Source organism: Oncorhynchus mykiss, chromosome 9 (genome assembly GCF_013265735.2).
Source record: "Oncorhynchus mykiss isolate Arlee chromosome 9, USDA_OmykA_1.1, whole genome shotgun sequence".
Classification (NCBI taxonomy): Eukaryota; Metazoa; Chordata; class Actinopteri; order Salmoniformes; family Salmonidae; genus Oncorhynchus; species Oncorhynchus mykiss.
In genome coordinates, this window is record NC_048573.1 from 53,404,499 (window position 1) to 53,430,079 (window position 25,581).

Consider the following 25,581-nt stretch of genomic DNA (forward strand, 5'->3'; position numbering starts at 1 on the left):
GCCCTTTACAAGTGGAATAGTGCCACCAGGAGAGGAGAGCAAGGACAGAGTCACTTGCGAGAGCAAGGACAGAGTCACTTGCTCCTTTCTTCCTTGGGTGAAGCAAATGAAAATGAAACCAGGGCAGGTGCATTGATATGAAAATACTTTTACGTTTACGTTTTGGTGTAACAACTGAAATGAATAGGATGTGCAGATGAATGTGCAGATGAATGTGCAGATGACAATAATATATACACGTTTATTAAGATACAAGTTGAATAAATAACAGTTGATCAAATCCATTACATAATATCGGTGTCTTCTTTTTTCGCGCCTTGGGTTTACATTGGAGACAGCGTTTCCATGAGGACGATTTAATCTGACGTTGCTTATAGCAACGCAGTGAGAGAGATTAGTGTGGTCCTATCTCTCTCGAGCCAGTGCTGCGAAAGTGGAGTGCAAGAGTGCGCTCCAGTAATCGACTGTTGTGGTCTGACCAACGAGTTGACACCGTGCGTTCTGTGTGCTGGGCCAGGACAGGGAGGAAGCCAGGCGCGCGTGTGTGAGCAGAACATGGGTCATCACAACAAATTACTTTATTCCGATCTTCCTCCGCATTATGGGACCGTAGGAACGCAGTCTGTGTGAGCCCCTTCGGTTTTTTGATAGGTTTTGGTTCTGGGAACTTTGGCCAGCCATAAAAATGGAGATGTTAACTTTCATGTTGGCGAACCTTGCCCTCTTGAATATCAGGGGCAACATTTTCACCAGGTAAGATTATATATTTTTTGACTAGTGTTACAGAGAAGACCTTCCCATAAAATGTACTCGGGTTTTATGTGAATAGCGTATATTATTGAATTGGAGCCAATTGTTTCGTTCAAAAATAATTTGTGCGTATGTTGTAGGTCAGCTGTTGCGATGTTCTGATTTATCCTATAACATATACTACTGGCCGTTTAGAGTACCCTCAAAGCGTTTAGTGAATTTCTGCAAATTCAGTTTTTAGTTGGATTTAGATTTAGAGCACATTGAGGCCATAGCATCTGTTTCTAATTTAGCCTAGATCATTTTTCGATGGAAACGAATTCCTAACCTACATTTTCTGGATTGGTCCAATTTGCGTAAAATGAACTGATTATTAATGAATTCTAAAACCTGAGGATGTATCTGCAATAGCAGAGGAACAGCCTACTCAACGCCCACATAGCTTTCGAGCAGTGACTGTACAGTTGAAGTGCTGTGGGACCCATCATCAACATACAGTAGACCTGCTGATCATAAGGTCATATTAAAGATAGAGATAGAGGCTCAATCAATAGTGGATATGTGGTAAATAATGTAACATTATATCATGTGTGAAATATTTGGGTACAATGTCACACCATAACTTGTAGGCCCATTGAATTGAGGTCAAGTATCATGTGGTGTTCAGCATACTTCAGTTTAAAACTAATTATTTGTTTAATTTCAATAATTGCATTGCTTAAAATGAGTTGTTAATAACAATGAGATTATAATAACAACATGTTGTTACATAGTCATTTTGTAACTGATTTGTAATTGCATTGTAATAAAATTGAGTGCTCTTTGTTATAACACAAGTGGAACAAGGAACAATCCCTATATACACTCTTGTACAGTACTTACAAAAACCAGTCAATCCCAAAATAACTATGCAATGTCAATGCAAATACTATGCAATTACTAAAGAGTTATGGAACAACATGTTTTTAATCAATGCTGTTATTAGAGTCATTGCATTGTTATGGCATAATAGTAACTTGATGTAAAGTCTTGTTAACACAAGGTTATTGTATTATAATGTCAAAAGATAAGAAACCCAGTCTCTGTCCAATCACTGTTTAAATCAAATTTGTGAGTAAACATATATAAATACAATGCCTTTGGAAAGTATTCAGAGACCTTGATTTTTCCCACATTTTGTTACATTAACAGCCTTCATCTAAAATTGATAAAATATTTTTTTCTCAGCAATCTAGACACAGTACCCCATAGTGACAGAGCAAAAACAGGTTTGTATAAAGCAAATTTATAAAAAAACTAAACAGAAATACCTTATTTAAATAAGTATTCAGACCCTTTGCTATGAGACTCGAAATTGAGCACAGGTGCATCCCGATTCCACTGATCATCCTTGAGATGTTTCTACAACTTTATTGGAGTCCACCTGTGGTAAATTCAATTGATTGGACATGATTTGTCTTGTTCAACCTCGTGTTGTGTTCCAGGGGGTTGTGACTATCGTAGACCTCGCTGCAGCGTGTGTTCATTCTTGTGTTCATTCTTAATTCAAAATGTTTATACCCTTGGGTAAAAAGGGGGCACTTACGTCATGCTGACACACTCTATGGGCTCCCTGGGGCGTGGCTAGTTACGGTTGTACACAGTGTTAAAGCTCTTCAAGTTACAATGTTTTCATTATAATGTCTTTATAACCATTTTAATGTCATCACAAAATATACATACATTTTCCATATTCCATCTCTCATCATTCCCAACATTTGGATGTTGAAATAAATTGTCCCAATGTCCATTGTTTGATGTTGAAGTTTTGGGCGGAAACCTCTTCTCTAACAAATTGACATTCAATTCACCCTACTAGAATTCAAAAGGAATTGTCTACTGCCTACAATTTACGATCACTTGAGGTGTCATAAAACCCCCACATCCATCCCCCCCCCCTTCTGCGGTTTAGAGGGCCCTATTGAACGCTGATCCACTGTAACCTGATCTTGGGATCCTCCCAGAAGAGTCATGACACAGTGCATGTGAGATCAAAAACCAAGCCATGAGGTTGAAGGAATTGTCCATAGAGCTCAGAGAAAGGATTGTGTGGAGGCACAGATCTTTTATTTTTATTTATTTTTATTAAAGCTTTATTTAACTAGGCAAGTCAGTTAATTAAGAACAAATTTGTATTTACAATGGCGGTCTACCGCGGCTAAATCCCTAACCTTGATGACGCAGGGACTCCCAATGGGACTCCCAATCATGGCTGGTTGTGATATAGCCTGGAATCCATCCAGAGTCTGTAGTGATGCCTCTAGCACTGATTCTCATTGCCTTAGACCACTGCTCCACTAGGGATCTGGCGAAGGGTACCAAAAAATTTCTGCAGCATTGAAGGTCCCCAAGAACACAGTGGCCTCCATCATTCTTAAATGGAAGAAGTTTGGAACCACCAAGACTCTTCCTAGAAACTGAGCAATCGGGAGAGAAGGTGTCTTGGTCAGGGAGGTGACCAAGAACCCGATGGTCACTCTGACAGAGCTATAGAGGTCCCCTGTGGAGATGGAAGAACCTTCCAGAAGGACGTCCATTTCTGCAGCACTCTACCAATCAGGCCTTTATGGTAGAGATGCCAGATGGAAGCCGCTCCTCAGTAAAAGGCACATGACAGCCCACTTGGAGTTTGCCGAAAGGCACCCAAAGACTCTCAGACCATGAGAAACAAGATTCTTTGGTCTGATGAAACCAAGATTGAACTTTTTGGCCTGAATGCCAAGCGTCAGGTCTGGAGGAAACCAGGCATCATCCCTACGGTGAAGAATGTTGGTGGCAGCATCATGCTGTATGTATGTTTTTCAGCGCCAGGGACTGAGAGACTAGTCAGGATCGAGACAAAGATGAACGGAGCAAAGTACAGAGAGATCCTTGATGGAAACCTGCTCCAGAGCACTCAGGACCTCAGACTGGGGCGAAGATTAACCTTCCAATAGGACAACAAACCTAAGCACATATTTTCCGAAGGCTCTGTATGTGAGCAAACAAAGCAAGTGAACTTATCTCAATACTGTCTGTGAATTGACTGAACAGTTTAATTATTTTGTAAGTTGCCACAGCCAGTATGGCAGAGTGGGTGATATTAGAGTGACACACATCCTGGATCTGTCATTGAAACAGTCTCTAAACAGTAAACTGTTGACGTATGTGTCACGAATCCCGCCGAAGATGGTGCCTCTTCATGTTCGGGCGTCGCTCGGCGGTGGTCGTTGTAGTTTTGTCTGATTAGTTGCACCTGTTTCTTGTTTAGGTTTTGGTTTTGGGCTATTTAAACCCGGTTGGCCCGCCAGCTTTTGTGCGGGCTTGTTTTCTGTTTTTTGAGGTGTGTGATTTCTGTGGAAGTATTTTGTTCTCGAACCGTTTCGTCCTGTTATTTTGGACTGGGTCTTATTGCGCCCGTGTGTGTGGCGTTGACCGACACTGTTGTTTTGGGAATAAACATTCCACATATCAACTACCCTGCTCTCTGCGCCTGACTCCTTCACCCACTACTTCTAGAAGTACTTGACAGTATGTTCAGTTACACAGGATTGCAAAGTGTTGCAATGTGTCCCAGGTCAAAAGGTTGTACAATGTTGTGTACGTACTGGCAAATAAAATCAATCAACCTGGTAGCCCTCCTACCACTCCTGACAACACATACCACCAGAGGGTGTAATTGTTATTAGACGGTGATCTTTCACAGGCTTTTCTGAGATGTGTGTGTTTCTAATGAAGATATCAAATCAAATATATAATATATTGTCCTCATGATCGTGATTCATTAGCATTTTTTCCCCCAACATACGATCCTTCACATATTTAATGTGTGAGTGTTTTGGAATAACAATCTGATAGTGCCTCTTCTCTTTCTCTCCATGTATTTGTAGTAGTTACCTTGTTACCATCTCTGGTATGCATTATGCATGCTTTTCACTCTATCCAAGTGTAATTTACCCTGCTCCGAGAGAAATCAACATTTGACAGTATTTCTACTGTCAGTTTATTACTATTTGAAAATAGCTTTACACTTTTTCATAATCCATCCTTTTTTTATCATTATTTTTCCCTGGCCTACTAAACTATTAATTGTGTTGCTACTTGACGTTGTGTTTTGACATGTTTTTTACAAAATAAGCCAGATTCGTACTGGCACAATATCTCACTACCTTTGGTGTGAGTCACCGCTGTTAATAAATCTGGATCCAGGTGACATGCACTATAGCCTTGGGGGTGATACGCCTTAGAAGTAAGCCACTTACTGGATAAATTCTCTTCACTCTAAGAAGGAACAGATTTTGAAATAGCACACAAATTTCACTGCAACGTGATCTCACATTTTTATGGGATACATTTTTGTTGTTTTAATGAAATATTACGACTTATGATTACGTTCTCATATAATGTGTGTCCTGTAGAGCAGTTTATTTTACCCACACTGGGCCTAGGCCTACTATTTATTTATTTATTTTATTTTAATTTAATTTATTTTTCATTTCACCTTTATTTAACCAGGTAGAACATATCTGCATTTAAAACAGATGATTGTTGCAGTACACTGGAAGTATCACAAATATCACAATGTGAGGTAGCATTTAATCTTGTTAGCTTAGTGGGGTAGCAGTTGCATAGTCAGTGACCTCTCTTATGCCCTACTGTAAGACATGGGCGGCCCCTTAGGCTAGATGACCTTAGTATGTCCTTAATGCATGCTCCATATGTGCATATCAAGCAGATGCTATTGCTGAGGGGTCCAGATATGTTCTAGCCAAATGACTGTGGGAGCACAGTTACACTACACTGGGTTTGTGATGGAAAGACCACAGTGTGCAGAGAGAACTTTCACCTTAGAGAGGCTGCAGGGAATTCATTTGTCTAATCAAGGTTGGAAATGACAGATCTTGTATCTGTGCAATGCCACCATTTCATTCTCTACTGATTGGCATTTAAAAGGCTGTAGATTTAATTAGCTAGCTTTACGTGCTTTCACATTCAGGATTTACAACATTAACAATATAGGGCTACGCAAGGATGACTAGTGCTAGTGCGGTTCTCTTCTCTGTTCTCAGGTACAAATTGATGTCATTGTAGGAAGCTAATTACTCTTGTTAGAGCTGGGGCTACATTACAAGGCTTTTTTTTACTTTGTTTTTTATTTATTTATTAAATCTGTGGGAAGAAAAGCTGCTCCTTTTGTGTTTCGTCTCTTTCACCTCAGCACTCAGTGAATGTATCTGAAATGGCTCCCTATTCCCTTTATAGTGCACAAACCATGTCAAAAAGTAGTGCAATGTGTAGGGAATAGTGTGCCATTTCGGACATACCCAGTGTGTTAGCTCGTAAACAGACGGTTAGCGAAACAGGGCCTCTGGAGATCCTGTTAATGAACCAAAATAAAAGACTAAGAGGAACAACATGAGCGGGAAATTGACTTTGAACTGTTATAACAGAGTTTGGAGGGGTGAGAGCAGGCCTAGCATGTTTAAAGAAACCCCCTTGAGACCAATCAAATGCTCTGCACCATTAGCATTTAATGACATCACATTTCCTTTACTGCATGCATAATGTGTATCCTGTTGTGCTATACACTGCACTGGAGTTACTACAGGTAGACCTACAACAGCTTTAAATAGGTCCCATCTCTTTATCAGTTAGGTTATTAAGTTAGAACACATAGTTTCCGAAGAGGATGGCCACAAAGGGAGGCACCTCTTGGATATTCCAATATCTATAGCATACCAGTTGGAAATATACCTGCAAGCTTTGGCCCCATAGTGCCACCATCAGGACAAATTGGACACATTGCCCTAAGATAAGCTAGTTCTGTACTTCTTACCACAGTTGTCAAATATCAGAACGCAACAATGAACAAATAATGCAATATGCTTTTAAAGTATTTTGAACCATTTTGAATGATGTTGACTACTTTAAAGGTCTTCTTCCAGGACTCTAGCTCTAACAATAGGGCGGTTCTCTTCTCTGTGAAAAGATGATGCCGACAGAGATGGTTGCCTCGCTTCGAGGCCTTAGGAAACTATGCAGTATTTCGTTTTTTTATAGATTATTTCTTACATTGTTAGCCCAGAAAATCTTAAAAGTTATTACATACAGCCGGGAAGAACTATTGGATATAAGAGCGACATCAACTTACCAACATTACGACCAGTAATACAACTTTCCCGAAGCGGATCCTTTGTTCGGACCTCCACCCAGGACATTGGATCTAATCGCAGAGCTCGATCCAAAACAACGTCGCTGCAGACGAGGTAGACGGAGTGGCCTCCTGGTCAGGCTTTGAAGGCATGCTCACCGCCCACCGCTTCCGAGTATACTACTCGCCAATGTCCAGTCTCCAGACAACAAGGTGGATGAAATTAGGGCAAGGGTTGCCTTCCAGGGTGACATCAGAGATGGTAACATTCTCTGTTTCACAGAAACATGGCTCTCTTGGGATATGATGTCGGAGTCGGTACAGCCATGGGTTTCTTCATGCGTCGCACCGACAGAAATAAACATCTCTCTGGGAAGAAGAAGGGCGGGGGTGTATGTTTCATGATTAATGATTAATGGTGTAATCATAAAAACATACAGGAACTCAAGTCCTTCTCTTCACCTGACCTAGAATTCCTCACAAACAAATGCCGACCATATTATCTCCCAAGAGAATTCTCATCAGTTATCATCACAGCTGTGTATATACCCCCTCAAGCAGATACCATGAGCAGATGCCCTCAAGGAACTTCACTGGACATTATGTAAACTGGAAACCATATATCCTGAGGCTGCATTTATTGTAGCTGGGGATTTTAACAAAGCAAATTTGAGAACATGGTCACCAAAGTTCTATCAGCATATTGATTGCAGCACTTGCGCGAGCAAGTCTGAGCCGCAATTCAACGGCTCAGACACGTGACGTACGTGGCAGGGTCTACAGGCAATTACGGACTACAAAAAGAAAACCAGCCACGTCACGGACACCAACGTATTGCTTCCAGACAAACTAAACACTTTCTTTGTCTGCTTTGAGGATAATACAGTGCCACCGAAACGGCCCACTAACAAGGACTGCGCACCCTCCCTCTCCTTTTCCGTGACCAACGCGAGTAAGACATTTAAACTTGTTAACCCTCGCAAAGCTGCTGGCACAGATAGAATCCCAAGCCGCGTCCTCAGAGCATGCCCAGGCCAGCTGGCTGGTGTGTTTACCGACATATTAAATTGCTCCCTAACCCAGTCTGTTGTCCCCACATGCTTCAAGATGGTCACCATTGTTCCTGTACCCAAGAAGGCAAAGATAACTGAACGTAATGACTCTCACCCCGTAGCACTCACTTCTGTCATCATCAAATGCTTTGAGAGACTAGTCAAGGATCATATCACCTCCACCTTACCTGCCACCCTAGACCCACTTCAGTTTGCGTACCGCCCCAGCAGGTCTACAGACGATGCAATCGCCATCACACTGCACACAGCCCTATCCCATCTGGACAAGAGGAATACCTATGTAAGAATGCTGTTCATTGACTACAGCTCAGCATTCAACACCATAGTACCCTCCAAGCTCATCATTAAGCTTGAGGCCCTTGGTCTCAACCCCGCCCTGTGCAATTGGGTCCTGGGCTTTCTGAAGGGCCGCCCCCAGGTGGTGAAGTTGAGAAACAGCTACACTTCGCTGACCCTCAACACTGGGGCCTCACAAGTGTGTGTGCTCAGACCCCTCCTGTACTCCCTGTTCACCCATGACTCCATGGCCATGCACGCCTCCAACTCAATCATCAAGTCTGCAGCCGACATAACAGTAGTGGGCTTGATAACCAACAACGACTAGACAGCCTACAGGGAGGAGGTGAGGGCACTCGGAGTTTGGTGTCAGGAAAACAACCTCTCACTCAACATCAACAAAACAAAGGAGATGATCGTGAACTCCAGGAAACAGCAGAGGGAGAGCCCCCCTATCCACATCGACGGGACAGTAGTGGAGAAGGTGGAAAGTTTTAAGTTCCTCGGTGTACACATCGCAGACAAACTGAAATGGTCCAACCACACAGACAGTGTGGTGAAGAAGGCACAACTTTTACAGATGCACAATTGAGAGCATCCTGTCGGACTGTATCACTGCCTGGTACCGCAACTGAACCACCCTCAATCCGCAAGGCTCTCCAGAGGGTGGTGCGGTCTGCACAACACATCACCTGGGGGCAAACTACCTGCCCTCCAGGACACCTATAGCACCCGATGCCACAGGAAGGCCAAAAAGATCATCAAGGACAACAACCACCTGAGCCACAGCATGTTCACCCCACTACCATCCAGAAGGCGAGGTCAGTACAGGTGCATCAAAGCTGGGACCGAGAGACTGAAAAACCGTTTCTATCTCAAGGCCATCAGACTGCTAAACAGCAATCACTAATTCAGAGAGGCTGTTGCCTACAGAGGCTCACTAGTCATTTTAAACAATGGCACTTTAATAATGTTTACATGTCATACATTACTCACCTCATTACGCATCTTATACCATCTATTGCATCTTGCCTATGCCGCTCAGCCATCGATCATCCATGTATTTATATGTACATATTCTTCTTCCATCCCTTTAGATTTGTGTGTATTAGGTAGTTGTTGGGAATTGTTAGATTACTTGTTAGATATTACTGCACTTTTGGAACTAGAAGCACAAGCATTTCGCTACACTCGCATTAACATCTGTTAACCATGTACAGTGCCTTGCAAAAGTATTCATCCCCCTTGGCGTTTTTCCTATTTTGTTGCATTACAACATGTAATTTAAATGGATGTTTATTTGAATTTCGTGTAATGGACATACACAAAATAGTCCAAATTGGTGAATTTTTTGTTGTTGTTAATAATTCAAAAACAAATAAAACAAAAAGTGGTGCGCGCACATGTATTTAACCCCTTGCTATGAAGCCCCTAAATAAGATCTGGTGTGTCACATGATCTCAGTATATATACACCTGTTCCAAAAGGCCCCAGAGTTGGCAACCATCAAGCAAGCGGCACCATGAAGACCAAGGAGCTCTCCAAACAGGTCAGGGACAAAGTTGTGGAGAGGTACAGATCAGGGTTGGGTTATAAAAAAATATCTGACACTTTGAACATCCCACGGAGCACCATTAAATCCATTATTAAAAAATTGAAAGAATATGGTACCACAACAAACCTGCAAGAGACCTCACGGACCAGGCAAGGAGGGCATTAATCAGAGAGGCAACAAAGAGACCAAAGATAACCCCGAAGGAGCTGCAAAGCTCCACAGCGGAAATAAGAGTGTCTGTCTATAGGACCACTATAAGCCTTACACTCCACAAAGCTGGGCTTTACGCCAGAAAATAGCCATTGCTTCAAGAAAAAAATAAGAAAGCACGTTTGGGGTTCGCCAAAAGGCATGTGGAAGACTCCCCAAACATATGGAAGAAGGTACTCTGGTCAGATGAGACTAAAATTGAGCTTTTTGGCCATCAAAGAAAATGCTATGTCTGGCACAAACCCAACATATCTCATCACCCCGAGAACACCATGTTTTTCATCGGTAGGGATTGGAAAAATGGTCAGAATTGAAGGAATGATGGATGGCGCTAAATACAGGGAAATTCTTTCGGGAAACCTGTTTCAGTCTTAAGGAGATTTGGGACTGGAATGGAGTTTCACCTTCCAGCAGGACAATGATCCTAAGCATACTGCTAAAGCAACACTCGAGTGGTTTAAGGGGAAACATTTAAATATCTTGGAATGGACTAGTCAAAGCCCAGACCTCAATCCAATTGAGAATCTGTGGTATGACTTAAAGATTGCTGAACACCAGCGGAACCCATCCAACTTGAAGGAGCTGTAGCAGTTTTGCCTTGAAGAATGGGTGAAAATCCCAGTGGCTAGATGTGCCAAGCTTATAGAGACATACCCCAAGAGACTTGCAGCTGTAATTACTGCAAAAGGTGTCTCTAGAAAGGGGGGGGGGGGGGGGGGGGGGGGGTGGTGAATAGTTATGCACGCTCAAGTTTTCAGTTTTTGTTTGTGTTATTTCTTGTTTGTTTCATGTTCAAAGTGGTAGGCATGTTGTGTAAATCAAATGATACAAATCCCCCAAAAATCTATTTTAATTCCAGGTTGTAAGGCAACAACATAGGAAAAATGCCAAGGGGGTGAATACTTTCGCAAGCCACTGTATATGTGACCAATAACATTTTATTTTATTTGATAACAATATGTCCACTATGAGCCAATGCACTTGCATACATTTTTGTCCGGTCCAACTTTGCCACCATGCATCCAAACAGAAGCCATACTCTACAGGTCAGCTACACTCACATCCCTGAGCATGTGTACCAAATTTCTTTGGATTTTGGCATATGGTCTGCACAACCGCATTTCTATTTGACCTCACATGTTCAGCACATTTTGAGTTTGTGAAGGTAACAGTTACCTCTGAATTTAGACACCGCTAATTAGGTTAGTGATAGATTACAGCCATCAGTCATACTTAGCCTAGTTCATTACTCTAAAAACACATCCACAAACATACATTCAATGGTTTTAAAAGACAAAATAAAAAAGTGGCAGGTTTATTTTATGGGTATGTTTAAGTTACTATGTAATGACAAATGAACAAGGAGTAATATTAAAAGGGCTTCATTCGTTTGAATGTTGTTGATAAATCACCTCTGCATGTTCTGTGTGCTGTCTGTCTTCTTACAATACTCTCTCTTGTCTCTTTTGTTCAGGAGGGTGCAATGTTCCAAAGCGTTATTCAAATAGACATGCATTAGAACATATATCAATAAGATTGTCAGTCTGGTAGAATAAGGAATTGTTTCTCTCTTAATGACATATCTATCTGCAACGTTTTAAACATCTCATGCCACTGAATACACCATATAGTAAATTGGATCAGTCAGAATGAGACTGTCTTGGCTCGGTGTCTCATTAGTCCATCAGTCCCAACAGTGCACACAGTGAGCCTTCTTAGTAGAGAACTCTGCCTCCTGGTGGTCTGTTTATGTGTGCACTTTGTGCTGTCAGTAAGCAGCACATAGAATATCAGGGTCAGAGTAGGAGTGCTGATCTAGGATCAGTTTAGCCTTTTATATAATTTTGAATAGGATAACATAGGCAAGATTACATAGATAGGACCTAATCCTAGATCTACACTCCCACTGAGACGCTTTATGAGTACGGCTCCAAGATGCAAGGGTTTACATGAATCTCTTGAATTAGATAGCTTTGTCCATTATTCCAAAATCCCTACTGGATAATAGGCACGGTGTAAAAATGTATTATTTTGATAAGTTTGCTCTTTTCTACAGTCAACAGTAAACATATTGTTTTTATTTCCATATATTTTTTTGCATGCCCACCGATCTTGATTGCAAAGCTATGTTCAACATGAAAATGCAGCTTTCTCCTGTTTACTACTATCTTTGCCTCTCTAGCTTTCTTCCTTCTATGCTTCTCCAGTGCTGGGGACGCAGAGAGCTCAAGTGTGCTGTGTTTGTTCCCTATAGGGCCGAGCTGAGTGACATTGGGGACTATGTAGGTTCAGACATACAAATATCCTGGTTGCCTAATCTGGATGAGTTAATGAAGGGCTATGCACGAAATTTCCGCCCTGGGATAGGAGGTGAGTATGAGATCTACTGCTTGTGGCATTGGATTGCATTTCACCCCCTCACATTTACAGCCATTCGTAGCATAGCAGGAACCGGGTATAAGCATTTTCAAATTCATCATGCTGTATTCATCTTATTAAATTCCACTTCGCCCAAGAAAGTGCTTTAACTTATTTTTAAATCCTAGTTTAAAGACATATTTACCCATATGTAAATAATAGCTTTGAATCTATGAAAAGTTTTTGCGATTGAACATGATGCAAAAGATCACAAACAAAAGCAATTAAGTGTTAGGATGAGTTTGAGGAAGAGATTGAAATTATGCTTTGGAAATTGAAGACGTGTGTAGTATTGCTAAATAAAAGAAAGGAGCATTGCTGGAGAATGCCTTTGCTAAGAATGCCTGCCAAATGTGAAATATCCAATGTCCGCAGCATTAGATTTCTCAACCTCACAGCTTAACTCAGGTCAGCAGAGGTGAAAAAACATTGTCGATATAAGAATCCCCACCACCTTGCCAGGCCTTGTGAACCAGCAACAAGGCTACTGCAGCCAACAGCAAACAATTTTACATACTAGAATATAAGGTAAAATCTCCCTCAGATATCATCTAAGTGGTAAGACAGCTACCATAAAGCCAAACTCGGCCATTGAAGAATAATAATATCAGTTGGTGTGGTCTTACTCTGTCTATTCAACTCACATCCCTTCACCATTTCATATCTGAAGGAAAGTGGTGCTACGATAGGCATCTAGAATCTATACAAATAAGTTGAACACTGGGCCTATCACAAAGAGCCATTTGTCAAAATGAGCTCGGTTTTAGCGACAGGCGGAGGGATTATGGATTTATTTTAAATTTCATTGACTTTAACTGTCCTCCCACTTGTCAGTGCTGATGACTGCTCTCTCTATGGTGGGTAGTATAATGGCTACAGAACACAATTTGACGTAAATGGTTATTGGATGAGTACTAAATGACAGAGAATGGTAATATATGATTCCTTAATGTTCAGTATAAATAGCCTTTCAGTTCTGCTTCGGTAATCCTGATCTCCCTCCCTCTAGATTTTCTTCAAGTATCCACGATCTCAGCAGCACAAATTATGCTAATCATCGAGCAAACTACAACAGCATGCTAGCTATGTATGCACTTCTAAACTCACCACTGCGCAAGGCCATGAGACCCCCAATGTCATGTTTATGAATGTACACAGTGCTATGTCACTTCACTTAGAGCAATGTTAAGTGGGGAAGTGGCCCTTGATCCTTGTCTAAGTGTGTCCTTGGGAAGGAGGGAAGGGATGGATGAAGGGAGGGAGCGAGGGAAGGAGGGATTATTTTCTTTTCTCACTTTTTTTTCCCACAGGCCCACCTGTGAATGTTGCCATGGCTATTGAAGTAGCCAGTATTGACCACATCTCTGAAGCCAACATGGTAAAGTGTAAATTCACCTGCAGGCCTTTCTACAGAATGGTTGCCATATTTCACTGCTACTGTACTGTTCCAGTAAAAATGTGAAAACTACCACTTATGTGTCATCCACATCAGCCAATAGGGTTTCTAAAAAGTTAATGATACCCTGCCCTTTTCAGTAAGAGCATGCATGGCCCTGTTTCAATTCTTATGAAATGCATCCTTCCTCCCTTGATGCATTCAACAGATTCAACCAGGTTGGTTTGGTTAAAAGCAATAGTCTTGTAACCTATGTTGATTTTATCCAATACTATTCAGATCAGTGATCAAGGAAGGTAATATAGGACACATTTGAAAAGTTTTGAAACAGGCCTTTTATCCATCTCCTATTCTCCTAGTTACAGTACTGTCCTAAGTCTCACCGTGATCCACCACTCTCTCACACCAGAGTTGGAAATGCCCTGAGCTCAGCTTTGTACCTTTGTGTCTGTGTCTGTGTGTGCATCTGCCTGTGCATATGCATATGCTTATGCTTGTTCTTGTGTTACCGTGTGTTACCGTGTATGACCTCTTGGCAGGAGTACACCATGACCATTTTCCTGCGGCAGAGCTGGCGGGACGACCGCCTGTCCTACAACCACACCAACAAGACCCTGGGGCTGGACAGCCGCTTTGTGGATAAACTCTGGCTGCCCGACACCTTCATTGTCAACGCTAAGTCCGCCTGGTTCCACGACGTCACTGTGGAGAACAAGCTGATTCGCTTGCAGCCTGATGGGGTCATCCTTTACAGCAGCCGGTGAGAAGGGCAGAGGGAGGAGGGTGAAGAGAACTAGGAGGAGGGGGGAGAAGAGTGGGGGGAAGGGTTGAGGGGCTAAGGGAAGAGGAGGGAGGAGGAGGAGAGAAGATGGAGGGGGAGAGGGGGATGGCAGAGAGGGGAAGCAGGTGGAGGGGGTGGAAGAGAGATAAAAGGAGGGAGAGAGGGGGTGAAGGTAATGTGTGAGGGGAAGGAGCATAGATTGAGTAGGAAAGGATGAGGAGAAGGATGAAAGGGGTAGGAGAGATGGAAGGCATGGGGACAAGGCAGAGAAGAAAATTGTGTGAGGGTTGGAGAGGCCCCTTAATAACTTGCCGTAGCCTGATGTTAAGGCTATATAATGCCAAATGATAATGTCAAAGTGAGAATGACATTTAACCTACCGTTCCTTGTCAAGTTACCATTGTGGTTGATGTGGTTGTTTACTGAATTACTTGTTCTCCTCTCAGGATCACCTCGACTGTGGCGTGTGACATGGATCTGACCAAGTACCCCATGGATGAGCAGGAGTGTATGCTGGACTTAGAAAGCTGTGAGTGGATTTATACATTACATGGCCAAAAGTATGTGGACATCCCTTCAAATTAGAGGATTTGGTTCTTTTAGCCACACCCGTTGCTGACAGGTGTATAAAAGCGAGCACACAGGCATGCAATGTCCATAGACAAACATTGGCAGTAGAATGTCCCGTACTGAAGAGCTCGGTGACTTTCAACGTGGCACTGTCATAGGATGCCACCTTTCCAACAAGTCAGTTCATCAAATTACTGCCCTGCTAGAGCTGCCCCAGTCAACTGTAAGTGCTGTTATTGTGAAGTGGAAACATCTAGGAGCAGGCCACATAAGCTCACAGAACTGGACTGCCGAGTGCTGAAGCATGTATTGCGTAAAAATCGTCTGTCCTTGGTTGCAACACTGACTACCGAGTTCCAAACGGCTTTTGGAAGCAACGTCAGCACAATAATTGTTTGTCGGGAGCATCATGAAATGTGTTTCCATTGCCGAACAGCCACACACAAGCCTAAGATCACCATGCACAATGCCAAGCACCGGCTGGAGTGGTGTAAAGCTCGCCGCCATTGTACTCTGGAGCAGTGGAAACGTGTTCTCTGGAGTGATATTTCCCACTTTACCATCTAGCAGTCTGATGGACGAATCTGGGTTTTCTGTTTTTCATAGTTTGGGCTAGGCCCCTTAGTTCCAGTGAAATTACATTTTAATGCCAAAGCATACAATGACATTCTAAACGATTCTGTGCTTCTAACTTTGTGGCAACAGTTTGGGGATGGCCCTTTTCTGTTTCAGCATGACAATATCCCCGTGCACAAAGTGAGGTCCATACAGAAATGGTTTGTCAAGATCGGTGTGGAAGAATTTGACTGGCCTGTGCAGAGCCCTGACCTCAACACCATCGAACAACTTTGGGATGAATTGGAACTCCAACTGCGAGCCAGGCCTAATCGCCCAACATCAGTGCCCGATCTCACTAATTCTCTTGTGGCTGAATGGAAGTCCCCTCAGAAATGTTCCAACATCTAGTGGAAAGCCTTTCCATAAGAGTGGAGGCGGTTATAGCAGCAAAGGGGCGACTAACTCCATATTAATGCCCATATTTTTGGAATGAGATGTTCGACAGCAGGTGTCCACATACTTTTGGCCATGTAGTGTATGTACCGCTCTTCTTGATGGGTGGAAGTCAATACCAATAGTCTGTCATGTTCCCTAGCACTCTTAATGGATGGATCTCAATAGTCTACATCATAATTATTTATTTCCCAATTCGAAGGTGGTTTCCTTTTCTCCCTGGTAGTTCAGTGATCGATTATTGTAATTGTTAGGCCAGGTAATTCACTCACCTGATCTCCTAAGTCTGAAACAGTCCCTTGATAAACTTAAGGGTCTAAACATGAAATGCTGTGGCTCTGCAGGGACATAGTTAAACAACCCTGCTCTACAGAGGAAACAGGACAGGAAACCATTTTACTCCCATATTGTGTATAATGAGTACCAGAAGCAAGGCGAATACTCCATTGTTGTTGGGATGTTTGTTTGTTGACTGTTTGTTAACTTTTTGTTTTTTGACTGTTTGTTCCAGACGGCTACTCCTCAGAGGATATTGTGTACCACTGGTGTGAGAGTCAGATACACATCCATGGACTAGACAAACTGGAGCTCTCCCAGTTCACCATCATCGACTACAAATTTGTCACAGAGACTATGAACTTCAAATCTGGTGTGCCCCCACCCCTCTATCCTCGTTTCACTATCACCATGGTTACTGTACTGAACAGCCAGTGGGATGTCTGTGAGATTCCTCTTCACTTTTATATACAGAGCTCTAAAAATATGCCTCTTTCACTGTACAGCGCCTCTCCATGCTTTTGAACATGTAGGAGTCCCCAGGACTCCTATAGATCATTTTTTAACTAATATGTTTTGAACCCAGACACCTCTGTGGGTATTTTTTATTTACAGACAGAATGGCTCATGTTATTTAGGAGAGGAGACTTATGAGGGGAAGGGAGTAGATTATATGTTATGACTTCTTCAAGTGAGAAATATGGTACAGCCAGGAGGATGTGCCCCCACCCCTGAGTCTGTTTCCTCTCAAGGTTTCTTCCTTCTAGACTTTTTCCTTGTAACTTCTTTGGGGCATTGGTCTTGTCAGGTTACCGTAGGACTTTGTGACAATTGTTGATATAAAAAGGGCTTTATAAATCATTTGGATTGATCGACTGATTGATCGAATAGCTTATGTTGGTCTACTTTTTTGCTCCAAGCCGGACGTTTTCCGCGCCTCAGCCTTCGCTTCCAGTTGAGACGTAACCGAGGCGTCTACATCATCCAGTCCTACATGCCCTCCATCCTATTGGTCGCCATGTCCTGGGTGTCCTTCTGGATAAGCCAAACAGCAGTCCCGGCTCGTGTATCCCTAGGTTAGTATCATGTTAAGAGTATTCTGTTAGTGATATTGGTGCAGTGGAGGCTACTGAGGGGACAACAGCTCATAATAATGACCAGAATGGAGCAAATGGAATGGCATCAAACACCTGGCAACCATGTGTTTGATGTATTTGATGCCATTCCACTGACTCCGCTCCAGTCATTACCACAAGAGATACTGTATGAGTGTTAAGAAAACACAGATGAATGAGACAGCAAGAATAATTGAAAGTGAACTGAATGTGTCTGCGTGTATATTGAAAAATAGACAGTACTAGTCAAAAGTTTGGACACACCTACTCATTCAAGAGTTTTTCTTAATTTTTACTATTTTCTACATTGTAGAATAATAGTGAAGACATCAAAACTATGGAATAACACATATGGAATCATGTAGTAACCAAAAAAGTGTTAAACAAATTCAGATGCTTCAAGGTAGCCACCCTTTGCCTTGATGACATCTTTGCACACTCTTGTTATTCTCTCAACCAATTTATTTAAATTAACAGGTGTGCCTTGTTAAAAGTTAATTTGTGGAATTTCTTTAGTTCTTAATATATTTGAGCCAATCAGTTGTGTTGTGACAAGGTAGGGGTGGCATACAGAAGATATCCCTATTTGGTAAAAGACCAGGTCCATATTATGGCAAGAATAGCTCAAATAAGCAAAGAGAAACGACTTTAAGACATGAAGGTCAATCAATCTGGAAAAATTCAAGAACTTTGAAGGTTTTTTCAATTGCAGTCGCAAAAACCATCAAGCACTAGGATGAAACTGGATTTCATGAGGACCGTCACAGGAAAGGAAGACCCAGAGTTAACTCTGCTGCAGAGGATAAGTTCATTAGAGTTACCAGCCTCAGAAATTGCAGCCCAAATAAATGCTTCACAGAGTTCAAATAACAGACACATCTCAACATAAACTGTTCAGAGGAGACTGCGTGAATCAGGCCTGTCTGGTCGAATTACTGCAAAGAAACCACTACTAAAGGAAACCAATACAAAGAAGAGGCTAGCTTGGGCCAAGAAACACGAGCAATGGACATTAGACAGGTGTAAATCTGTCCTTTGGTCTGATGAGTCCAAATGTAAGATTTTTGTTTCCAATCGTTGTGTCTTTGTGAGACGCAGAGTAGGTGAACGGATGATCTCAGCATGTGTGGATCCCACCGTGAAGCATGGAGGAGATGGTATGATGGTGCAGGGATGCATTTCTCGTGAGACTGTCAGTGATTTATTTAGAATTCAAGGCACACTTATCCAGCATGGCAACCACAGCATTCTGCAGTGATATGCCATCCCATCTGGTTTGCGCTTAGTGGGACTATCAACCCACTTGAGATGGTTTGGGATGAGTTGGCCGCAGAGTGAAGGGAAAGTGCTCAGCATATGTGGGCACTCCTTCAAGACTGGTAAAGCATTCCAGGTAAAGCTGGTTGAGAGAGTGCCAAGAGTGTACAAAGCTGTCATCACAGCAAATGATGGCTACTTTGAAGAATCTCAAATATAAAATAATTTTGATTTGATTAACACTTTTTTGGTTACTACATGATTCCATATGTGTTATTTCATAGTTTTGATGTCTTCACTATTATTCTATAATGTAGAAAATAGTAAAAATAAAGAAAAATCCTTGAATGAGTAGGTGTGTTCGAACTATTGACTGGTACTGTATGTTGCCCTAGAACTTGAAGAAATAAAGTGCATTATCAGTGAGACATATATTAATAGTTGTGATATACATGACAACATATTTGATTAATGAAAAATGTGAAACCTTCGTTACAGTTCTAGTTGTAGATTCTTATTTTAGGTTGTTTGTGGTGCGTAGACCAAAAAGTAATCCGTAATGAATAGAAAAAAGGTTTGTACTCTATCTTGGCAGTGAAATAATTGGAATACAATTTAATCTTAAACAAGATGGAATTTATTTATCTTTCACTTTTTTATTTCACTGCAAAGATTGAGTCTGGACCTCTTTTCTATTCAAAATAAATATTTAATTTCCATATATATTTTGATAAAGGGATCACCACTGTGCTCACCATGACCACTCTGATGGTGAGTGCCCGCTCGTCTCTCCCTCGAGCCTCGGCCATCAAAGCGCTGGACGTGTACTTCTGGATCTGCTACGTGTTTGTGTTCGCAGCGCTCATCGAGTATGCCTTCGCTCACTACAACGCTGACTACAGGCTCAAAGAGAAGGCCAAGAGCAAGGCCAACAAGATGAGCTCAGAGGTAAGAAGGGAGGACAGCGCTCCCCAACCTGTGGTGTTTAGTTCCATGCCCGTTCCTTATTTGATCCATTTGTACCACAACATTCATTCAATGTTCATACAGTGTTCAAGGGACATTGGGTTGACACGATAAGTGCAAAAAAGGTAGTAAGAACCTGCAAGCACTTGAATTATTAACATGCAAGCTTTCCTTTGGGTTCCTTTGGTGTGAGGTAAAGATGCTTCACGAAGGAATTGACTTGTAGCCTTTCTCTATTGATATTTTTCTTCAGTCGATCGTGAAGAATGGGAAGCAGGCCATGGTGCTCTTTTCCCTGTCTGTGGCCGGAATGAACCAGGGCCTGATGGTCTCCAGCCGCCGTCCACAGCGCTCCGGTGCCGAGACCCCCAGCGAGGAGGACGTGGAGCATAGGAGGGGGCGTGGGGCCAGAGCATCAGTAGAGAGAGAACAGGAGAAGAAGTGCTGTAGTTGCTGTTCTAAGTGTTGTTGCGCTTGTAAGCCTCTCCAAGCAGACACCATAGATGTCTACGCCAGGGCCGTGTTCCCAGCCACCTTCGCCATCGTCAATGTGATCTACTGGGTGGCATACACAATGTGAGTTGGGAGGACTAAAGACAGGCATCACCGCCAAGGACGGGTGTACCGTACATAGGGGAAAAGGGCCACTTTGAATTCAGTGACTTATATATTGGCACCGATGTAACCAAGGCTTCCTTAAGAAGAACTGTATTCATGTATACAGTAATATGGTGAAGTAAGGACCTAGTAAATAGCAGATAGACAAACGAAATCAGATGAGGTATATGGACATGTTCTGAAGTACAACTAAGTTACGTACAATGGAGCCTTGAGTGGTCGCCGATGTCTTATCCTGAGTGAGGCTCACTGTATGATAACCCAAAAACAGGCTTTTATCTCCAAAACCCTCCACTAGCCACCCTACCCCTACTGCTCTAATCCCTTTCAATACTGATCGCTACCCACGAAGCCACAGCAATGGACTGACGTTCAGCTATGTCCTATTACCGCACATGTATGAACTCTGCTCACACCAGCAACATACACAGCAAGCTAATGTCTCATTGCTGAAAACAAATGCGCACAACAGTTGCTATTTGCTTAACTCACAAACACATCTGTGGATGGACTAACTGTTGAAAAAAAGAAACTGTCCAAACTTCATAATGATGAGATGAGGTGTAGTCTATTATTCTGCATGGTTGATGCCCCCCCTTTCACCATCCCAACTCCCCACTTCTTTTTTTCCCTCTTATAATTCCACCCGTTTTTCCACTCCAGTTTGTTTTGGGCTTCAGAGCATCTTATCTCCTCTTGCCAGGTCTTCCTGTTTCCTGATTATTATTATTATTAAAGGACTTCCTCCACTACCTGGGTGTCTCCAAGCTGGAAATTTTCCCTTTGGAGTTTTAATGCCTCTACTTAAAGTTTAAGAACAGTTGTTTATCACGATTGTCTTGAGAACATCTACAATCACATGTACTTGTAACGGCAGATTTCCTCCTCTTCGTCTGAAGAGGAGTAAGGATCGGACCAAGATGCGGCGTGGTAAGTGTTCATGACGATTTTAATAAGAAAGGCACTGAACACTATGAAATCCAAAAACAATAAACGAATACGTGAAATAACCCAAACCGAAACAGTACCGTGTGGCGACAAACACACACGGAAACAAACACCCACAAAACAACAGTGAAACCCAGGCTCAAGTATGATTCTCAATCAGAGATGACAACTAATGACACCTGCCTCTGATTGAGAACCATACTAGGCCGAAACAGAAACCAAACATAGAAACACAAACATAGACAGCCCACCCCAACTCACGCCCTGACCATACTAAATAATGACAAAACAAAGGAAATAGAGGTCAGAACTTGACAGTACTGTAGGACTGATGAAATGTTTCTTCAAATTCCAAATGTTAAGTCACTTTGTGGGAATTATGGTATATGATGAATTCATTAACAGCATCAAAATGGTGGCTTACACATTTATTTTTCCATCTCTTTTGCAACAGGTGATCTATGAACTCAACTCTAGTTTGAGGAATAGACCAATTGGAGGCATGGAGAATAATTTAATCCAATTTCCAGATGATGCACTTGATGTGAAATGAGCAATATTTACAGTGCCTTGCGAAAGTATTCGGCCCCCTTGAACTTTGCGTCCTTTTGCCACATTTCAGGCTTCAAACATAAAGATATAAAACTGTATTTTTTTGTGAAGAATCAAAAGACCTGAGACTGGGACGGAGATTTGTCTTCCAACAAGACAATGATCCAAAACATAAAGCAAAATCTACAATGGAATGGTTCAAAAATAAACATATCCAGGTGTTAGAATGGCCAAGTCAAAGTCCAGACCTGAATCCAATCGAGAATCTGTGGAAAGAACTGAAAACTGCTGTTCACAAATGCTCTCCATCCAACCTCACTGAGCTCGAGCTGTTTTGCAAGGAGGAATGGGAAAAAAATTCAGTCTCTCGATGTGCAAAACTGATAGAGACATACTCCAAGCGACTTACAGCTGTAATCGCAGCAAAAGGTGGCGCTACAAAGTATTAACTTAAGGGGGCTGAATTATTTTGCACGCCCAATTTTTCAGTTTTTGATTTGTTAAAAAAGTTTGAAATATCCAATAAATGTCGTTCCACTTCATGACTGTGTCCCACTTGTTGTTGATTCTTCACAAAAAAATACAGTTTTATATCTTTATGTTTGAAGCCTGAAATGTGGCAAAAGGTCGCAAAGTTCAAGGGGGCCGAATACTTTCGCAAGGCACTGTATATTTCAGATTATCTAAGGCAGCGTGTCCCTTTGTGTAACAGTTTAACTGGAACCTTATGGGGTATAACATACTGATGATGAAATAATTAATACTGTGGTCCCCTAGAAGTAATTGCGGCTGCACATGATGAAGTAAATACTGAGTTGCATTTGGGCAATTCCACTTAACAGAATGACACTGAGACTACGATTTTTTTTACTTTAAAAGTATTCCAAACAAAAACGATTGATTGCAAAGTTAAACAAACCATACAACTGCATGCACAATAACTACTTTGAATAATTTCCACAGAAGATTTTACAAAAACACATTCACTGGAAGAACTGTGCAGATGTAAAGTTTGGTATCAGAATGATGGTAAAATCTCCCTCAGTATTTAATGTGACCACGTTTTCCCAAAACTCTTAAATATCTACTCTGCATTAAGATTCAAAGATGTCTACAGAAGGAATGGGGTGTCAACTATGATATAACACCTTGAGTTGGAAAGCATTTATTTTGGTTATTGAACTACAGTAAGCGCTCTATTCAATCAGATCCGCTCTAGTCGGCATGCGCATAGTTGTTGTTTTGGCGGTGTTTGAGAAAGAACTGTATACTTAAAGCGGACATTGCCATTGTCTGCACAGCGTCACATTACAAGAAATCCCATGCAGCCTTGTTTAGAAGTTCTAACACTGGAATGTGAGATGTAATCTACATTAGGATGATTGAAATTCTCATGATCCATTTCATGATTTTTCAATTTGAGCGTAATTATTTCTATATAGCCTACACTTTCTCGTTCTGAACTTCTAACTGGTGGGGCAAGTGTGGCTTCTTGACAATGATCTAGCAGCTGCTCACCAATTTGACGGCTGTAAAGCAGTTCCACCTTTGAGACCACCAAAACATCCTCTATTTGGGTGTCTGGTATCGCCAGTTAACACTTGATCTGATTAAATCTAGGCCTAAATGAAGTGGATTAACACCCATGATAGTAACACAATGATAGTAACATAATGACATCATGGGTCCCTGATTTGGATTACAGAAATTATGGATTATGAATGTAATTATTTTCATGGTGATGTATCCTGAATCCTACACAAAGGTAGGAAAGCTTCCATTGCATGCTTGGGTATTGCTCTACACACTGGCTATTATTCAACCCCCAAACAAAACCAAATTCGGTTTGTCCGAATCAGACCAAATCTGTACCAATCACAGACGTCTATGTTTCACAAGTTTGGACATCACAGTAGTTCACAGTAGAACACAGTAAAGTACAGGACAGCAGAGTAGATTAGAGTATAATTCAGTACAGCACAATACAGTACACTACAGTAGGGTGCAACTTTTAAGAGTAAGTTGAAAGCCGGACTGAGTTCCTTAAAATAAAAAATTAATACAAATAATATATATACAGTGGGGCAAAAAAGTATTTAGTCAGCCACCAATTGTGCAAGTTCTCCCACTTAAAAAGATGAGAGAAGCCTGTAATTTTCATCATAGGTACACTTCAACTATGACAGACAAAATGAGAAAAAAAATCCAGAAAATCACATTGTAGGATTTTTAATGAATTTATTTGCAAATTATACCTATACTTGTTACTTCTGTGAACTTTCATTATCCTCCCTCATGAGGCAAATCATTTCTGCAAAACTAAATAAAAATGTTGATATTAGTTGGCAAGGGTCTTACCTTCAACATTATTGTGTTTGGATGTAATTCTAATATATTTTCAGACTTCTTCTGCTAGATGTTTTCTAAGACCAGTTTTCCATCTGTTTGACCAGAAATCCAATTCTAAATATTTAGGATGGAAAATGGTTGAACATTTAAAAATATATACTCCTAGCTTTCATTTTACACCAAATTTGATGTGCTCCTATGAATTTACAGCTCATGGGGCTTTTTTACATGGAAATGCTGGCTAGGGGGCGAGTTAGTAAGGCTGTTATCGGACCCAGCAGTGCTGAACAGGGCAGGGACCAGACCTAGGTGGGAAAGGGCAGTGCTGGGTGCTGGGTGCTCTTTGAACGTTGCCCATTGAAGGCTTGCTCCACTAGGGTAGATTTGTTCTGGGCTTTGTTCTTGTTCTGACATCATGAAGGATGGCGGTGAAGATGTTGTCGCAGAGACGGGAAGTGTAATCTGCTGTCCTTCACTAACAATGGCACCCAGAGGACACACACACACACACACACACACACACACACACACACTGAAGAGGTCTAACATAATATTTACAGTATGATTGGTGCTCCAGGCCAGAACACACAGTCCACTTCAGATACACTTTCTCATGGCTATTGTCAGAGAAAAGTTCCTAATTAAATAAGACAATCCATAAGACAATTCCAAGTACTGTTTACCCAGTGGCATTTTGCCAAATTAAGAGATCATGAGAGGAAACTTCTAATAATGTTGGATAAATGTGTTCTGAAAGTTGTTATGAATGATTCTGCAACACTCATGAAGGTATTATGACTGTTTTTTATAAATATGTTATGAATGCCTTATATATACCCAGTGGCGGAACTAGAGTTTTATACATGGGGCTACTTCAGGGGGTCCATAGACCATGAAAGAAAATGTGTGTGTAACCCTAACCTGATATCTAAGGAGCATGAATGAATCCTATGATTGCTGATTAGATGTAGAAGTGATAATTCACTTATCCTGGAGTTTTTCAATGTGGCAGATAGCACGCACGCACGCACGCACGCACGCACGCACACACACACACACACACACACACACACACACACACACACACACACACACACACACACTCTGTTTTCAGTAATACATAATCTAGGTCTATAAGTGTTGAACATCCAAAACATTTTCTGAAATTAAAGCTCAAGCACCAAGGAGATAAGGTAGCATTTGGTTGTTACATAAATTGCATATTTTATTTACCAAAAAGTAAATTTACAAACAGAGGCTCCTCATTCAAGAATGTTGTACTCTTTAGGTT

The 25,581-nt window shown here is 41.7% G+C and overlaps 1 protein-coding gene across 2 annotated transcripts; it reads left to right on the forward strand.

Moving 5' to 3' along the window:
* Nucleotides 1-406: 406 nt before the first annotated feature.
* On the forward strand, nt 407-21,195 carry LOC110532390 (gamma-aminobutyric acid receptor subunit delta). 2 transcript variants are annotated; one of them, XM_021616261.2, is made up of 9 exons: nt 421-753; nt 12,288-12,403; nt 13,762-13,829; nt 14,387-14,607; nt 15,075-15,157; nt 16,721-16,858; nt 17,406-17,561; nt 19,594-19,805; nt 20,077-21,195. In XM_021616261.2, the coding sequence occupies exons 1-9, from the start codon at nt 686-688 to the stop codon at nt 20,401-20,403; spliced, it is 1,389 nt and encodes a 462-aa protein (XP_021471936.1). In that variant the 5' UTR covers nt 421-685; the 3' UTR covers nt 20,404-21,195. The 2 variants fall into 2 exon arrangements, with proteins under 2 accessions (XP_021471937.1, XP_021471936.1); XM_021616262.2 differs by lacking the exon at nt 12,288-12,403 and having other exon boundaries at nt 407-753.
* The last annotated feature ends 4,386 nt before the right edge of the window (nt 21,196-25,581 follow it).

Bases quoted from the DNA above. Each gene is read 5' to 3' on its own strand.
- LOC110532390 (XM_021616261.2), top strand. From the start codon at position 686: ATGGAGATGTTAACTTTCATGTTGGCGAACCTTGCCCTCTTGAATATC. The intron at 15,158-16,720 runs GTGAGTGGATTT...TGTTTGTTCCAG, and splicing joins TATGCTGGACTTAGAAAGCT to ACGGCTACTCCTCAGAGGAT. The intron at 17,562-19,593 runs GTTAGTATCATG...ATTTTGATAAAG, and splicing joins CCCGGCTCGTGTATCCCTAG to GGATCACCACTGTGCTCACC.